Source organism: Lagopus muta, chromosome 11 (assembly GCF_023343835.1).
Source record: "Lagopus muta isolate bLagMut1 chromosome 11, bLagMut1 primary, whole genome shotgun sequence".
Taxonomy (NCBI): domain Eukaryota; kingdom Metazoa; phylum Chordata; class Aves; order Galliformes; family Phasianidae; genus Lagopus; species Lagopus muta.
The window spans coordinates 1,570,806-1,585,388 of NC_064443.1; the positions used below are offsets into that span (position 1 = coordinate 1,570,806).

General features: G+C 41.3%; 1 protein-coding gene across 13 annotated transcripts in view; it reads left to right on the plus strand.

Moving 5' to 3' along the window:
* The window catches only part of PBRM1 (polybromo 1), a 61,118-nt gene that overhangs the window by 18,337 nt on the left and 28,198 nt on the right, over positions 1–14,583 (plus strand). For all 13 annotated transcript variants that reach the window (XM_048957680.1, XM_048957679.1, XM_048957684.1 and 10 more), the window contains 6 exons: positions 612–825; positions 7,004–7,145; positions 7,825–7,922; positions 10,408–10,684; positions 11,922–12,027; positions 13,467–14,109. In XM_048957680.1, coding sequence (XP_048813637.1) covers positions 612–825; positions 7,004–7,145; positions 7,825–7,922; positions 10,408–10,684; positions 11,922–12,027; positions 13,467–14,109 — 1,480 coding nt within the window. The remainder of the gene's footprint in view (positions 1–611; positions 826–7,003; positions 7,146–7,824; positions 7,923–10,407; positions 10,685–11,921; positions 12,028–13,466; positions 14,110–14,583) is intronic.

The window sequence follows — 14,583 nt, forward strand, 5'->3', positions numbered from 1 at the left end:
AAAGGATAACAGAAGTTTTGAAGTCACTTCTTTTCACATGCATACAAAAAACATCGTGTTTAGTTCAGCCATTTTCCCTGTCTGAGCACCTTTGCAAATTTGAGATGTGGTTTGTCAATTCATGTTCTTGTAGTGTACTCCAGTTGGGCAGCAGCATGGCTGTAGCTCAGTGTACAAATATATTTGGCACAAATATTGACATCAGTGTTTAAATGGGTAAATAAGGATGTTCTATAGCTGTCCTATTAGTAGCATGTGGTTGAGTGGTCCTGGTGTGTACTCTCATGTATACATACTTCTCAGTGCTTCTGTATGCAGGGTGTGTTACCAGTGACTGAGCTGAGTCTCATGTGCTAAGAGAGCTTGCTATCTAGCTGTGTGTTGTGGTGGTTTTTGTTTTCTGTTTTCCCATCAGCTTGAGGCACATGAGGTACAGCCATTTGTGGTGTCCTTTTCTAAGATGTGAATCTGACTGCCAGAGTGGCTGAATGCCCTCAGCTGAAGGACTCTTTTGTTCTTGTTTAGTTCTTTCTCTATTTGAAAAGTCAAACAACAAAATCCACTTGACTTGTTCGCTGAGAGTTTCCCGTTTTTCCTTTCTCTCTGTGCAGCTGCTGCTCGTTATGAAGGAGAGTCTGAAGCTGAGAGTATTACTTCCTTCATGGACACTTCTAATCCTCTCTATCAGCTTTATGATACAGTTAGAAGTTGCCGAAATAATCAGGGCCAGCTAATATCTGAACCCTTTTTCCAGTTGCCCTCCAAGAAAAAGTATCCTGATTATTACCAGCAAATTAAAACACCTATTTCATTGCAGCAGATCAGGTAAGAAAACAGAATGCAAACTACGTCTGATGGGAAAATATTTAAGGGTTTCTTCTGTTTCCAAAGTCCTATATTGTGGTCAGGTTGCTGATGCAACGTGTACCATCTTTCCTTCGTGCTTTGATTGGTGCTTGTTTCACGCCAGCCTGCATCAGTCTTCTGGTCATCTTTTATAAATGGCTGCCATCCGCGGGTTTATTTTACATGGTGTTTCATTTGTGCTGTGCCATATCAATAATTCTGGAGGGTTGGTAGACAGCAGAGGTGAAAGTTTCTGCAGAGCCCTATGTTATGCCCTTTCCTTGACCTCAGTGACTTGCTTACCTCTTACTGCCATGGTTTGTACATTAATAGTCTTCAGCAAAGCAAATTGTCTATGTCACAGTGGAGAATATTTTCATTAATGATCTAGGTAGTCTGGAGTGCAGTACTCATGCAACACACCATTCCTAAATCTATGAGCCGTTGAAGCTCATCAGCTCTCACAGCACAGTTACTGGGTAAAAACCAGGTTTAAAAGAAGAACAGCGAGCATCGTCTTCCTTGAGTGGTGTGAGAGAAGCTATTATGATGGAGCTAGTATGTTTGGATATATGTCAAGGTGCTGAGTGCATGAGAAGTGTTAGTGGCCCAGAACAGTGGCCCAAGCCTCCTGCCCTGGGACCCAGGAGCCCTGTTACAGCTCAGCCCTGGGGCTCCAGTCATTGCCCTGGGCTGTGTGGTAGCAGTGTGTGCTCCAGCACGCCACAGCCTGGCCATGCACTCCCACTGATCCCCTTACTTATTGAGACTCTGTCCTGCAGGCTGATTTCCCAGACTGAAATTGGGCCTGCTGTGTCCCTGTGCGCAGGCCCTGCCTGCCTGATGGCTGCTGGCTGTCTGACCCTGGCTGCCATCCCTGGACAGGACCCTGACCTGCCAGCCTGGCTTCTTGCCTTTGCCTAGTCACCAAAATTCAGCCTGGTTTCTAGGTTGAACCTGCTTGCTCACAGCTGGCAAGGTCTCTGCCCTGCTGACCACCTTCATGTGCTTGGTTCCCCTTCCATGGAACAGCCAGCCTACTCTGTTGTCATGGGATAAAGGTTTGGGAAGCAAGTAGAGAAATCCCACACTGGTTAGCTATCCATCAATGGCTTTAAAGCAGTTATTTCTTTATGTCTTAGTACAGCTGTTGACAAAGGAGGCATTTTTTGTTGAAGGAACCACCCAGCACATTTTTTTGGGAAAAAAGATGAAATTGAGAACATCATTGATAGGGAGCATTTAATCTGAGTGTACAGAAGGGCACTGGTTCTAATTATGTATATATGGATTTAACTGGGAGAAATGTTGCTTTGAAAATGTGCTTAGTACATGATAATTTGCCTTAGGAAGGCAGCTGCTTTTCTGTCTGCCTTACAGAGTAGTCAGGTTACCCTTGGCTGCTGGGGCAGTCCAAAGATGGCATGCAAATGTATAAAGAAATTCAGAAGAAGATGATATTTCTTATTACCTGAGAGCTTGGAAAATAAAGCACAGTTTTTTTAGAAATAGTGTGTGTACACATTTATAATATTTATAATATGAAGTATTTATAATTGTCTAAGTAGCTTTAGCAAGTTCTGAAATTCAGTTATTTGTTAAATACCACATAGGGTTCTCCTTTATTATGCCTAAAAGCCCTGAAGTCATGCATATGTGTACTTAATTGTTGTGCATTAGGGAAAACTGAAACGAGCATGGTTTTGTTGGTATTCCTAGGGAATGGAAGGGTTTTTTAGGTTTTGCTTTGGGTTTGTTTGTTTTTTGGGGGGGAGGGGGCAGGGGAGTTTTAGAGGGGAGGGGACAGTAGATGATTACTGTTGGTTTGCGTGTTTGAAGATGCAGATTCAAGGTGTGCACCTGATGGTCCTAGATGGGGACAGGAAGGTGATGGGTCTAGAGGGGGACAAGATGGGGACAATTAACAGAAGGTTAATTGTTGTAGTGACAAAGTAAGGGTGTTAGCGTACAGCCTGGCATCCCAGTCTCCTAGTGATTGCTGCATTGGCACCTGGATATTTGGGCTATGCTGCCAGAGTGCACTGTGAAATGGGTGGCTGAGTGTCTACTGCCATAGGAGCTTTTGCAGCTAATCATGTATTTCAGGAGTCTGTGTGTGTTAAATGCAGGAAAATCCACACTAAATGATTTATCATCTCTAGCATATCACAGCTCTGGGTGTGTTTGGTTTATCGAACAGATAACAGCTATCCCAGCATCTTGATCACTCACTGAGCACTGTGATCCTTGGTGGCATGAGCTGGGAGCTGCTCTCAGGCTGTTCTGGCTGCAGGAAATGATCCTTCCATGGCTGCAGTGTCCTCCTTGTTTCCTCCTGCCCTGCTCTGTACAGAAGCCAGGGTTGGCATGGAGCCACCTACCAGCCACCTCACTGTGCACATCACCCATTCTCTACAGCCAACCTGGGTAACCATCCCAGCATTTGGCAACCATCATAGATTCAGGAAAGGAGTCTCGTGTTCAGATGGAATTCCCTCTTTTTTGTGCCCTTGTTCTGACAGTGAACATGGATGAGACAGGTTTGGCTCACTCTTCATTCCCTCCCATGGGGTGTTTGTCTTCACTGGTGTGATACTCCCTGCCTCAGCTTGAATAGAGCAAGGTGCAGGGCTGCAGAGTCTTTAAACAGACTTTGACTTTAAGATATGTTAGAATTCTGCAGTATGGAGGCTATTTAGCACTGTTAAAAGTAATTCAGTAATTCATTGCCCGGAGAAGTAGTCAGGAATTAATGCAGGAATGCACCAAACTTACTGTTACATGGAATGCAGGTGTCAGATACTGACATGCTTACCAGAACTGTGTTTCTCCTTAAATTTTACAGCATCAGTAAATATGATCCTGAAGGCAAGTTCATGAGGCTTTATTCCACTGGGGATTTCTCTAACAGCTGTTCTCTCCTGTCTGCATGTGAGAGATGAGTGCCTTCATAGGCATGCCCCAGTGTCTTCTGTTCCAGGAAGCTGGGGAAGGACTTTTTATGTGGGCATGTAGCAACAGGATGAGGGCAAATGGCTTTAAACTGGAAGAGGATAAGTGTAGATGAGATATTAGGAAGAAATCTTTACTGTCAAGGTGGTGAGACATTGGAACAAGTTGGCCAGTGAGTTGGGGGTGCCCCCTCCCTGGAAGCTCTCCAGGCCAGTCCAGATGGAGCTGTGAGCAACCCGGGCTATGGGAGGTGTCCCTGCCTACAGCAGGGGGTTGGAACTGCGTGACCTTAGAGGTCCCTTCCATCCCATACCACCCTATGATTCTGTGGTCTAATGGAAAGCAGTTTGTTCTGCGTGACATCCGCTACTTAAGAACCTTGAGAGCTTTTCTTAGGAACCTTCATCCAACTTTATGTGTCATAGGAATATGAACTTTGTTTCACTGGGTTGAGATTCTCCTGGAGCTTAAATTTGTTTGGCTCTTGTTACTTCTAGATTTAATACTCAAGTTGAAAATAGAATAAACATATTTGTCTGATCAGTGGGACTTAACCTTGAAGGGGCAGAGGCTGCTCTCTGGGTTAAATTGAATGTTTTATGGAACTAATAGCTGAAAGTAACACTTAGGTTAAGGTTTTATTATAACTTTTGGAAAAATAATATATCATTGTATTGCAGTTTGCTTAATTTATGCATGTGCCAACTGGGAAAATATTCTGAAGACAAAATTCTTCTCTTTAGTATTCAAAATCCCTTGCAAATTTTCCTTCCGTCTGCCACTGTGGCGGCATAATGCCAGCAGGCAGCTGGGCTCCACCGTGCTGCAGTCCCACTGCTGCTCCATAGAGCAGTGGAGGGAGGAGATGTGATGGAAAATGCTCCTGGATTGATGTAAGGCCAGGGATGTTCCTCACTGGTTGCCTTGTGGGCTGGGCAGACCCAGAACTGGGAGATTAATTTAGTTTATTGCCTGTTACCATCAGACCACTGCAGTGAGAAAATAAAAGCAAACTGAAAGAAGCTTTCCTTGTGTTCCCTTGTCCCTTTTTAAGGAAAGGAAACTGTTGCTAGTCGGATACATATCCTAAGAAATGCTGCTGCCTTGTTCTGCCTGCAGCTTACTTTCATCTGTTTTGATGTGGGCATAGCACAGTTTGTGTTGTGGGCAGAACAACTCCAAACAAAGAGAAGTGGTGCTAAGGGAAAGTGGGGAGAAGCAATCTGAATTGAAAAAGTGGTACTTCAGTTGAGAGGTGGCCTTCTGTGTTTCTTGTTTGGGAGCTGGCCTTACACCTCATGCAGAGCGCAGACTTGTGATTCTGTAATTGTTTCCTTATATTAATTGGGAGACTAGCAATTTTTCTAGTTCTTTCTGCCATTGAGTCCTTCTAAACTTCAGTTTTCTGGAAGAAGCAAACACGGTGAGGATGCTGACAAACTGCGTGCTGCTGATACTGAAGCAGCAATTGAGCAGAGGTGGAAGGCAGGCATGATGTGTGCAGGCTGGCCTGCTTTCAGGGGATGAACCAAGAGCAGATCTTGTAATATAAAAAGGCTTAGTAATAGCTGATTGCTGGAGCATGGCTGCTTTTCCTGTAATGGTTGTCTGTAGCAGTGAAAAGTATTGAGGTATTTTAGACATGAAGTATTTAATATGCAAAGCTAAGGCAGCTGAGGTGGTCTTTACATTGTTAGATGCCTAAGTAGAGCCCAGTTCTGTGAGTTTGTCAGTGTGAGTGATCACTTCCATCTGAGAGATCCCCTGGAAACAGGCAGTGCAGCTGCTACCTGTGTCCCGAGGAGAGGAGCTCTGGTGGCATTTCTCTCCTGTGAACTCATTTCTGCACAGGACATGCTTTTCTCAATTTTTGTAGCATTTGATTCCTAAGTACTCTAGATGGTTCTTGTTCTTTTTCCGTTCAAAGAGGCAGAATTGTGTTTATTTGGACATCATTTTAGTTGCTCATTAATCAGTCCTGCAGTGGCTTCTCAGTGTTCCTTTTGGACTGCAGAGCCTCCCTGTGTGCTTTGCTCCCTAGATTTTGCTTTCCATACCAGCCAGCAGTCAGGCTAGCTGGAGGAGATGAGGCATGACCTGTACAGTTTGTTAGTGGACGATGGCAAGAGCATGAAGCAGTATTTATGTCCTGAGTATTGATGAGTATGTGCATCATAAGCCAGGGGCTTTGGGGACAGAAATCCTGAATTTCACATTTTGGGTTTTTGGTTTTTTTTAATATTAGTCATTTTTAATACTGTAACATACTTGTTACCATAGGCAGATAGCTTTTGTTGGAGTTTTATGTTGTACAAATGGAGATGGATTCTGCTTCATGACAGTTTCATTGGTACAAAAATTCCTTTTCCCCCTTTTTCCCCTTTTATTTATTTTAATTCTTGCCACTCTGCAATGAAAGCTATCTTGGTAACTGTCCATTTTTGGAATGGCAGTGAGTGATGCTGACAGGAGAACCTTTCTGTTATGCATGACTTCAGTTGGAAATACCAAAAATAAGCTAGAAAATAATACACAAACGTTAACAAGACACCAATGTCTTAGAATCTTAGTGGTATGTAGGGACCCAGGATGGTGTGTTATAGATGAGGATAACAAGTAATTTTCTCCACATCTTAAGTCTAGGATGTTTGTCCAAAGCTTTTTATTGTTTTCTCATAGCCACTGAGAGCTCTCTAGTTCTTCAGCTGTGAGATGGCGCTTACTGTTCAGTAGGGCACATGCAGCTGGAACCCAGGAAATAGCAGTTGGTTGGATGTTACCAGCAGAAGGATTCTACAGTGCTGTTGTGGTAGAAATCCGTGAGCACTTCTCAGAAGTTCTGTAGTTGGAAGAGAACATGGGGGGATTATTTTTGGTTTGTTTTGCTTGTTTCTTGCTTTGTGTTACTATTTTCTGTTGCGTTCTCTTGTGTTCAAAGCGTGTGAAAAGCTTGTTTGTGTTGTTGGCCCTTCCAACTTTCTCCAGAAGCATATTTCAGCAGGTGAGGCACCAGTCAACAAACAGACATCTTTGGGGGAACACAGAAAGAAGTGTTTATCTAGTGTTACAATGGCAAGGTGATATTGTGGCATCGGAAGAACATAACAAGAGCTGTCTGGATATGGATTTCTCACAAAAATGAAGCTGTTGAAGTATGATTTGGTGCTGTGTGTGTGAAGTAATCTGTAATTTTCTTCTTTTGCAGAGCTAAACTGAAGAACCACGAGTATGAAACATTAGATCAGTTGGAGGCTGACCTGAACTTAATGTTTGAAAATGCCAAGCGTTACAATGTCCCCAATTCTGCCATCTATAAGAGAGTTCTGAAAATGCAGCAGGTTATGCAGGTACCTGCAGTAGAACAATCAAAAGGATGTAACTTTTCATATGAATTTATTTCCCTAAGTAATATTTTTCCAAACCAATTTCTAACAAGACTCATGTTTGCAGTAGTGTTTGCAGTAGTGTTTTTATTGGCTGTGATTGGCTTGTTGATCATGTGTTCCATAGTGTCCTATAATGTCTAAATAGTAGTCTGAAAATTGCTTCCAAAAGTAGTTGATTAGGAGGTGATGTGTGGGAATGAAGAGCAGCATGGAGCGATTCCTCCAGTATAACTGTAACCTTGGTCTCTTGGTCACTCTTGTTCCTTATCACAGCTTCTAACCTGATAAAGTTGTGAGGAAAATTGAAAAAAATGCTGTTTGTATTTCTCTCTTTCCCCTTTTTTATTTCAGTTTACAGTTAAATACAGAGAGGTGGAGGATGCTGAAGATTTCATTAGATGTTCCAGCTACGTGCTGTAATCTGAAATGGCTTTGATTTCAAATTGTTCCCCTAAGAACTTCAGTGACCATTTTGTGTCTGCAAACACACGTGTAATAGATAAATGAAATATTTTGATGGTGCATCTGCCTTTATGTGCAGAAAACACATAGCTGCATTTTATCTTGTGCATCTGATCTGGTCTTTAATATTGTTCTGAACGTGTCCAGCAGTGACTTCAGCCGTTTGTCCTTTCTTCAGGCAAAGAAGAAGGAGCTTGCTCGGAGAGATGACATTGAGGATGGGGACAGTATGATTTCTTCTGCTACATCTGATACTGGAAGCTCCAAAAGGAAAAGGTGTGTGCTTCTGTAGTCTCCTGTAGACTTTAACATTGCTATTTTGTTTATTTATTATTTTCTTTGCTTATTCTTAGAGAACACTAGGCTGTGTTCTAGCATTTGTGTAGTGATTGAATAGCTCTGGAACTTAATCTCATTAATTGTTCTAGTTAGTTAAAAACTGTTTGCTGACATTAGTTTCCTTTTGGGCTAGTTAGTAGATGTCAACAGAACTGTAATAAGTGGGCACTGGAAGCACTGATGTCTCTTTGCATACGTTTTCCTTCTTCCATTCTCTAAACCATTTGAGAAAATCTTGGCAGAAATGTTTGGACTGTTTCTCTGCCTCTCCTTATCTTTTGAAGGAAGTTCTGACTTTCAGTAACATGATTTCAAGTGTAGGAACTATGTGTGAAACTGCAGTTCAACATCCCTCTTAGATGTTCAGCCTCCCCTATTTTTAGTTCTTCCTAATGTCAAAATGACAGCAGTTATGGGGGGAGGAAGGGAATGAATAGAGCAAAGATCTACTTAAGAGCAATCAAGTAAGTGCATCGCTTACACAGAAGAAAAATCTGCACGGGGAAAACATTAGCATGGATTTAGGAGGTGGTGCAACCCAGAGATGTGAGCAAAAAATAAAAGAAGCAGAAAGGTAAGGCAAACCACCACATCAAATGAAGATCAAGAAGGAAAAAATTGCAAAAATTGTCACTGTTGTGATCTTCAGTATCTAATGAACCAAGTCAAATTGTCATCAGTATTCTTGAAATTCAGTGCTTTGATCCTGTGCAAAAGAATACTGAAATGCTTAAAAGAGAGTATCTGTCAGACCTTGTCATCTAAGAGGGGTAAGAGAAGGAAGAAATCTTCATAGGTAAGGGAGGTAATTGTATGTATTTTATGTCTAACCTAAAGTGCTTTTGATGCTGTCAGTTCAGCATTTGCTATCACATTGACTTGCTGAGAGGCAGCAAGTAAAAGACAACTGTGAAAGCTGGTGGTCACAGAGGTGCAGCATGGAGGAATTGCAAGATATTGAAAGAAAATGTTAATGCACCAGGCAAAATGCATCCTGTTGGGAAAGTAATAGTGTTTTCTACTGATGGTGTTGTTCGAATTTCCCCTTTTACTTGTCAGATAAGTCTGTCTAAACAAGGCTTTTGATGTTTCTGTTTTGTTTTTGCATCACCTACTTTTGTTAGACTAAATGGTAAATTTTGGAAGCATGTTAAAGTGTGGATGGAATTCAAGGGCCGTGTAACTGTTCTGGTATCGTTCATCTGCTGCTGTGAACCATTAATTAACAGCATCCAACAGTGAAGGTAGAAAGGGAGAGGGGAGTTCTTTATATAGGCAATCCATTTTGATTTTTCTGACATGTTGGAACATTGATTTTGTTAGTTATTTGCAGGCAGTATCAGAGGCACAAAGCCATACAAGATTAGGTGTATTTCAGATGAATATCTTTGAGAAGGAGCCAGGTGATGGAAAAACTACAATGCAGTTTGGCTTGCTTCACAGTGATGTTTTATACATTCTGCAAATGTAGATGGTTTTTTTGTTGATGTCTATAGAAATAGTTGAAGTTACGTCTACCTGAATAAGTGTTTTGTAGAGATTGCAATTTGAAAGATGGTTCAAAAATGCTTTTTGGAGAATGCATTTCTAAATGTGCCATGGTATCTGAGTTTAACAGTAACACAAGCTTTCTTCTTCCATCCGATTTGTTACAGACCCTGTAGTGCATGTACAGGGAGCCATGCAGGACTTGATTTATCTATTTTTCCTTCTAACAATCTTCATCCTGGTTATGCTGTCAGATTTCATGACCCAATCCTTACAGCACACATAGGATGGCTGTGGAATTTGTGGTGTTAGTATGGAGGTGTGGCCACTTTTCAGGGTGGGTGTTGCAGTACTGGTAAGGTTGACTTGTGGCTCTGAGTGTGGTTGACGTGTTTAGGCAATTCAGGCCATCTTCCTCCTATGTTCTCAGTATCCTTGCTATCTGTTACTGCAAAAGGTGCTGAAATACACATAGATTAATGTCTCACATCTTTGATGTTCTGTTTTCAGCAGAGGTGGTCAGGAAGGCAGTGATTGCTGTATTTTTTGAGTTCTTGGATTCACGTGTTCGCTCCTGACTGATCTGTTCTCCCTGCAGCTGGACAGTGCTCAGAACTCCATCTGATCTTTTGTATTTTTATTTTTTAAAGCGAGTGATTTGTTTTACTCTGTAGAATGTTTCAAAACAAGGTGGAAATGGGGGGAAATAATATCCTAAAGATGGTTTCCTGTTTATTTAGCAGAGTACTGATAGTGGTGCTGTCGTTATTTGCAAATTCATTTGGAAATCCATCACAGACTTGCATTTCTACTACTCTGTCTTAAAGTTGTGCTTGTTTTCTTATTTTAGAGAATTATGTCATTTTGATAGGAGTGCTGGAAGAGCCTTCAGCATTTATTCTTTCCCTTTTTATTCTTCTCCATGACCTAACAGTAAAAAGAACATGCGAAAGCAACGAATGAAGATCTTGTACAACGCAGTTCTGGAAGCTCGAGAGTCGGGCACAGGCAGGCGGCTCTGCGACCTGTTTATGGTTAAGCCATCCAAAAAGGACTATCCAGATTACTATAAAATTATCTTAGAGCCAATGGACTTGAAAATGATAGAACACAACATCCGTAATGATAAGTATGTAGGGGAAGAAGCCATGATTGACGACATGAAGCTCATGTTCCGAAATGCAAGGCATTATAATGAGGAAGGCTCCCAGGTACTGTTTTGATTCTGCAGTCACACTTAGCCTTATTTGCAGATACATAGTTGGATTTTTTCAGCTTTGACTATTAGCTCCAGTATTTATGGTAATTGTTTACTTAGGTAGAAGGGAAATGTGACTTTCTTTCTCCTCGAGTTTTTAATTCTGATTTGCTGTGTAATTGTATAAATATGAAGGGAAGCATGCTCCCTTAATTATTTGACTATGAAGATTGCACTTACTTCCTGTTCACTTGGCTTATTGCTTCACTACAAAGAACTGTCAGCTGAGTATCTCCTGTATGTTAATAATAACTCTGAGCTGGTTATTGAATTTTCATTATTTATCACATTAAGGTGTTTGCACTGTGGAGGGTCACCAGCACTTGTTCAGGAGCTCAGAACCTCTGAAAAGGCATCTATTAGTCGAAAGAAAAACAACATCATTATCATGGAAGTAGAGAATGTGGAAGATCAGACTAGAGGAATGGACTTGTTAGCATAGCAGAAGTAATCTGAGATGAATATGCTTTTCACTTATGAATATATCTTAATGGACAGCTAAAAGGGGGATGTAAGGTGATGTTGGGCAGAAAGGGGCATAGATGGTCATGAGAATGCTTGGGAGCTAAAAGTGTTTTTCTAGGTGAGCAAGCTTGATGTTGCAGAACAGGGTGACAGTAAGAAACCTCTGGTTATGCTAATGAGAAACATGATCAGATGACATACAGAAACAGTTGCCTACGCTGGACTTGGATTTGGAGACCCAGGAGGGCTGTTCTAGGCATTTCTTCTGTAATGGAGCTGCGTTAGTTGGAGAGATTGTTGTTGAACAGAATGATTTGATAGGGAAGTTGATAAGACAACCTTGTTTTCTAATCTGGAAAAGAAAGTTTAATTGGCTAATTTATCAAACTTTTATATCTCATTGATTTATGTTTATCAATTCTGCTTACCTTTATATATGTGCTGAGTGTGTATAATTGAGAAATAATGCCTTCTTTTCAACCACGTAGTTGATTTTGCCTTCATCTTTTTCAAAATAGCATCTAAATGTCTCAAGAGGACTAGTACTAAACTTGTCCTTAAGGTCTGGATTTGACTAAATCTCAGCACCCTGAGACAGCAGGAATTACTGCCATAAAGTTAATCACCTTATGCTAGAGTGCATCAGGAAAGTTCTTCACACTGTGTGAGGCAAACACAGTAAACCTGCTTTTGTGTTTGTTTTGTTTTTGATGACTGATCAATAGGTATACAATGATGCCCATATGCTGGAAAAGATCCTGAAAGAAAAAAGGAAAGAACTGGGACCACTGCCTGAAGATGATGATGTTGCATCCCCTAAACTAAAGCTAAGTAAGACAACGTTATCAATTGCTGTGCTTCCACTGAACACTTGCCCAATCCAGGAATACCGACTGGCAGACTCATCCTTTTGAAATGGGAGATGTTGTCTGCATTTTTACACTGTCAGGCAAAGCATGGTTTTATTTTCAAAATGATGATGCCAGCTGTGGTTTTTATACATGCATGTTAGTTTTTGTATGTGCTGTTGCATATCGCAATTTCCAAGAAAAGTAACAGAATGAAGGAGGAAAAGTTTAGAGCTGCTGGATTGATGTGGCATATTATCCAAATGTTAGATGCTACACTGTGTACTCAGAAACACCTCTGTAATGCGTGCTTACAAGTAAGATGCTTCACAAGCTGAGTCAACCATAGTTTCCCTGGTCAGATATCTGGGATTTCCACAGAATGATGAAGGAAATTTGACGTCTAATTGGAGAATATTGAAAACACAGAAGCAAAGTTTGTGACAGTGTCCATTCTTGGGGCTATTGCCCATAAAAACTAATTTGCTACTACTCACATCTGCTTAGAAGTTAGCTGAGAAGATTTACATTGCACAGAAAGATTTAAAGAGAGTAACTGTGTGCAGTTGCAGAATCACAGAATGGCCAGGGTTGGAAGGGACCTCAAGGATCTGAAGCTCCAACCCCCTGCCACATGCAGGGCCACCAATCTCCCCATTTCATACCAGCCCAGGCTGCCCAGGGCCCCATCCAACCTGGCCTTGAACACCTCCAGGGAGGAGGCATCCACAGCCTCTCTGGGCAGCTGTTCCAGCACCTCACCACTCTCATAGGAAAGAACTTCCCCCCGACATCCAACCTAAGTCCTTCTTGGGCACTGTTGAAAACAGAAATGTGCACCTCTTTGCTACACTACAGTTAGTAGGGAATTCACAGGCAGGTACTATGCAGCGCAGTAGTGGAGATTTTGAATATGTCAAGAAGCTCCTCTGACTGGTAACCCAAGGAGGTGCATTATTTTACCCTTAGAAATTCTAACTTGGCATAAACCTGTGATAGAAGGATCTGATAATGTTTCTGATTTATGCTTAATTTTGGCACTAGTGATAACCTGGGTTTTTAATGGACATGGAGGAAAAATACATTAGGAGCTAATAAGGCCAAATTGAATGTAAAGCAACTTAGTAAGAGTGAGATAAGGTGAGGAAAAAATTATTTTCCATGCTGAAGGCTGAAGAGACCTTTGCCTGCTGGGCCTTAAAGCAATGTATGATTCAGAGTTCACTAAATGTAGCGTTAAAAAAAATGCCATGCAATTATTAGAAATAAGAAAAGAAGCTGCAACTTGGCTTAGGCTCAGTGGTTTCTTTGCTTGTACTGTAAAGTGCTTCTTCACTGGGCATTTCTCTAACAGAAAGGCGTGGACAAAGAAGTACTGATACTCATTTTTGTAATGATTTTTTTCTTCTTCTGTCTACGCAGGTAGAAAAAGTGGCATTTCCCCCAAAAAATCGAAATACATGACCCCAATGCAGCAGAAATTGAACGAGGTGTATGAAGCAGTTAAGAATTACACGGACAAACGGGGCAGGCGGCTGAGCGCCATCTTCTTGCGGCTGCCGTCTCGGTCTGAGCTGCCCGACTACTACATAACCATTAAGAAGCCGGTTGACATGGAGAAGATCAGAAGTCACATGATGGCCAATAAATACCAGGATATCGATTCCATGGTAGAAGACTTTGTGATGATGTTCAACAACGCTTGCACCTACAATGAGCCAGAATCTTTGATTTACAAAGATGCCCTGGTCCTGCATAAAGTTTTGCTTGAAACTCGAAGAGAGATAGAAGGAGATGAGGATTCTCATGTGCCCAATGTCACTTTGCTAATTCAGGAACTTATCCATAACCTTTTTGTATCTGTTATGAGCCACCAGGATGATGAGGGCAGATGCTACAGTGATTCCCTAGCTGAGATTCCTGCTGTTGATCCCAACTTCCCGAATAAACCTCCTCTGACTTTTGACATTATCCGAAAAAATGTTGAAAATAATCGCTATAGACGACTGGATTTGTTCCAGGAGAACATGTTTGAGGTACTGGAGAGGGCAAGGAGAATGAACAGGTGAGCAAAGCCACATTTTGCAGATATCTGTTGCCATACAGCGTGTTTTGTTGGTTAGGGAGACTCAAGTTTTTATTTTTAGTGTTTGCTTTTCTTGGAATGAGCGCTCAGAAATTTTAGTTTGTTCATGTCTTCAAAGGAATGTAAGTTTTCTTTTATAAACAAGGAAAAATTTAGGCTTCTGCTATAATTTTGATGCTAATGCTCTAAAGGTTAACCTTATGAAAACCACATTTGTTCCAAAGCTGTGAGCCCTTTAAAACGTCCAGCAGTGTTTAACTTGAATTAGGAAAGACATCTTTGTTAATATTGCTATTACTCCTTAAGTTCTCAGAAGTAATGCTTGAAAATGAACAGACTGGCAGGGGCCAGTGGCAAGTAATTTTAGTCTCAAGCAGTTGGTTTTCATTTTTCTGTTATTTTAGAACTTGTGTATAAAAAAATGCTGCTTTTAGATAAACTGTAAAACAAACT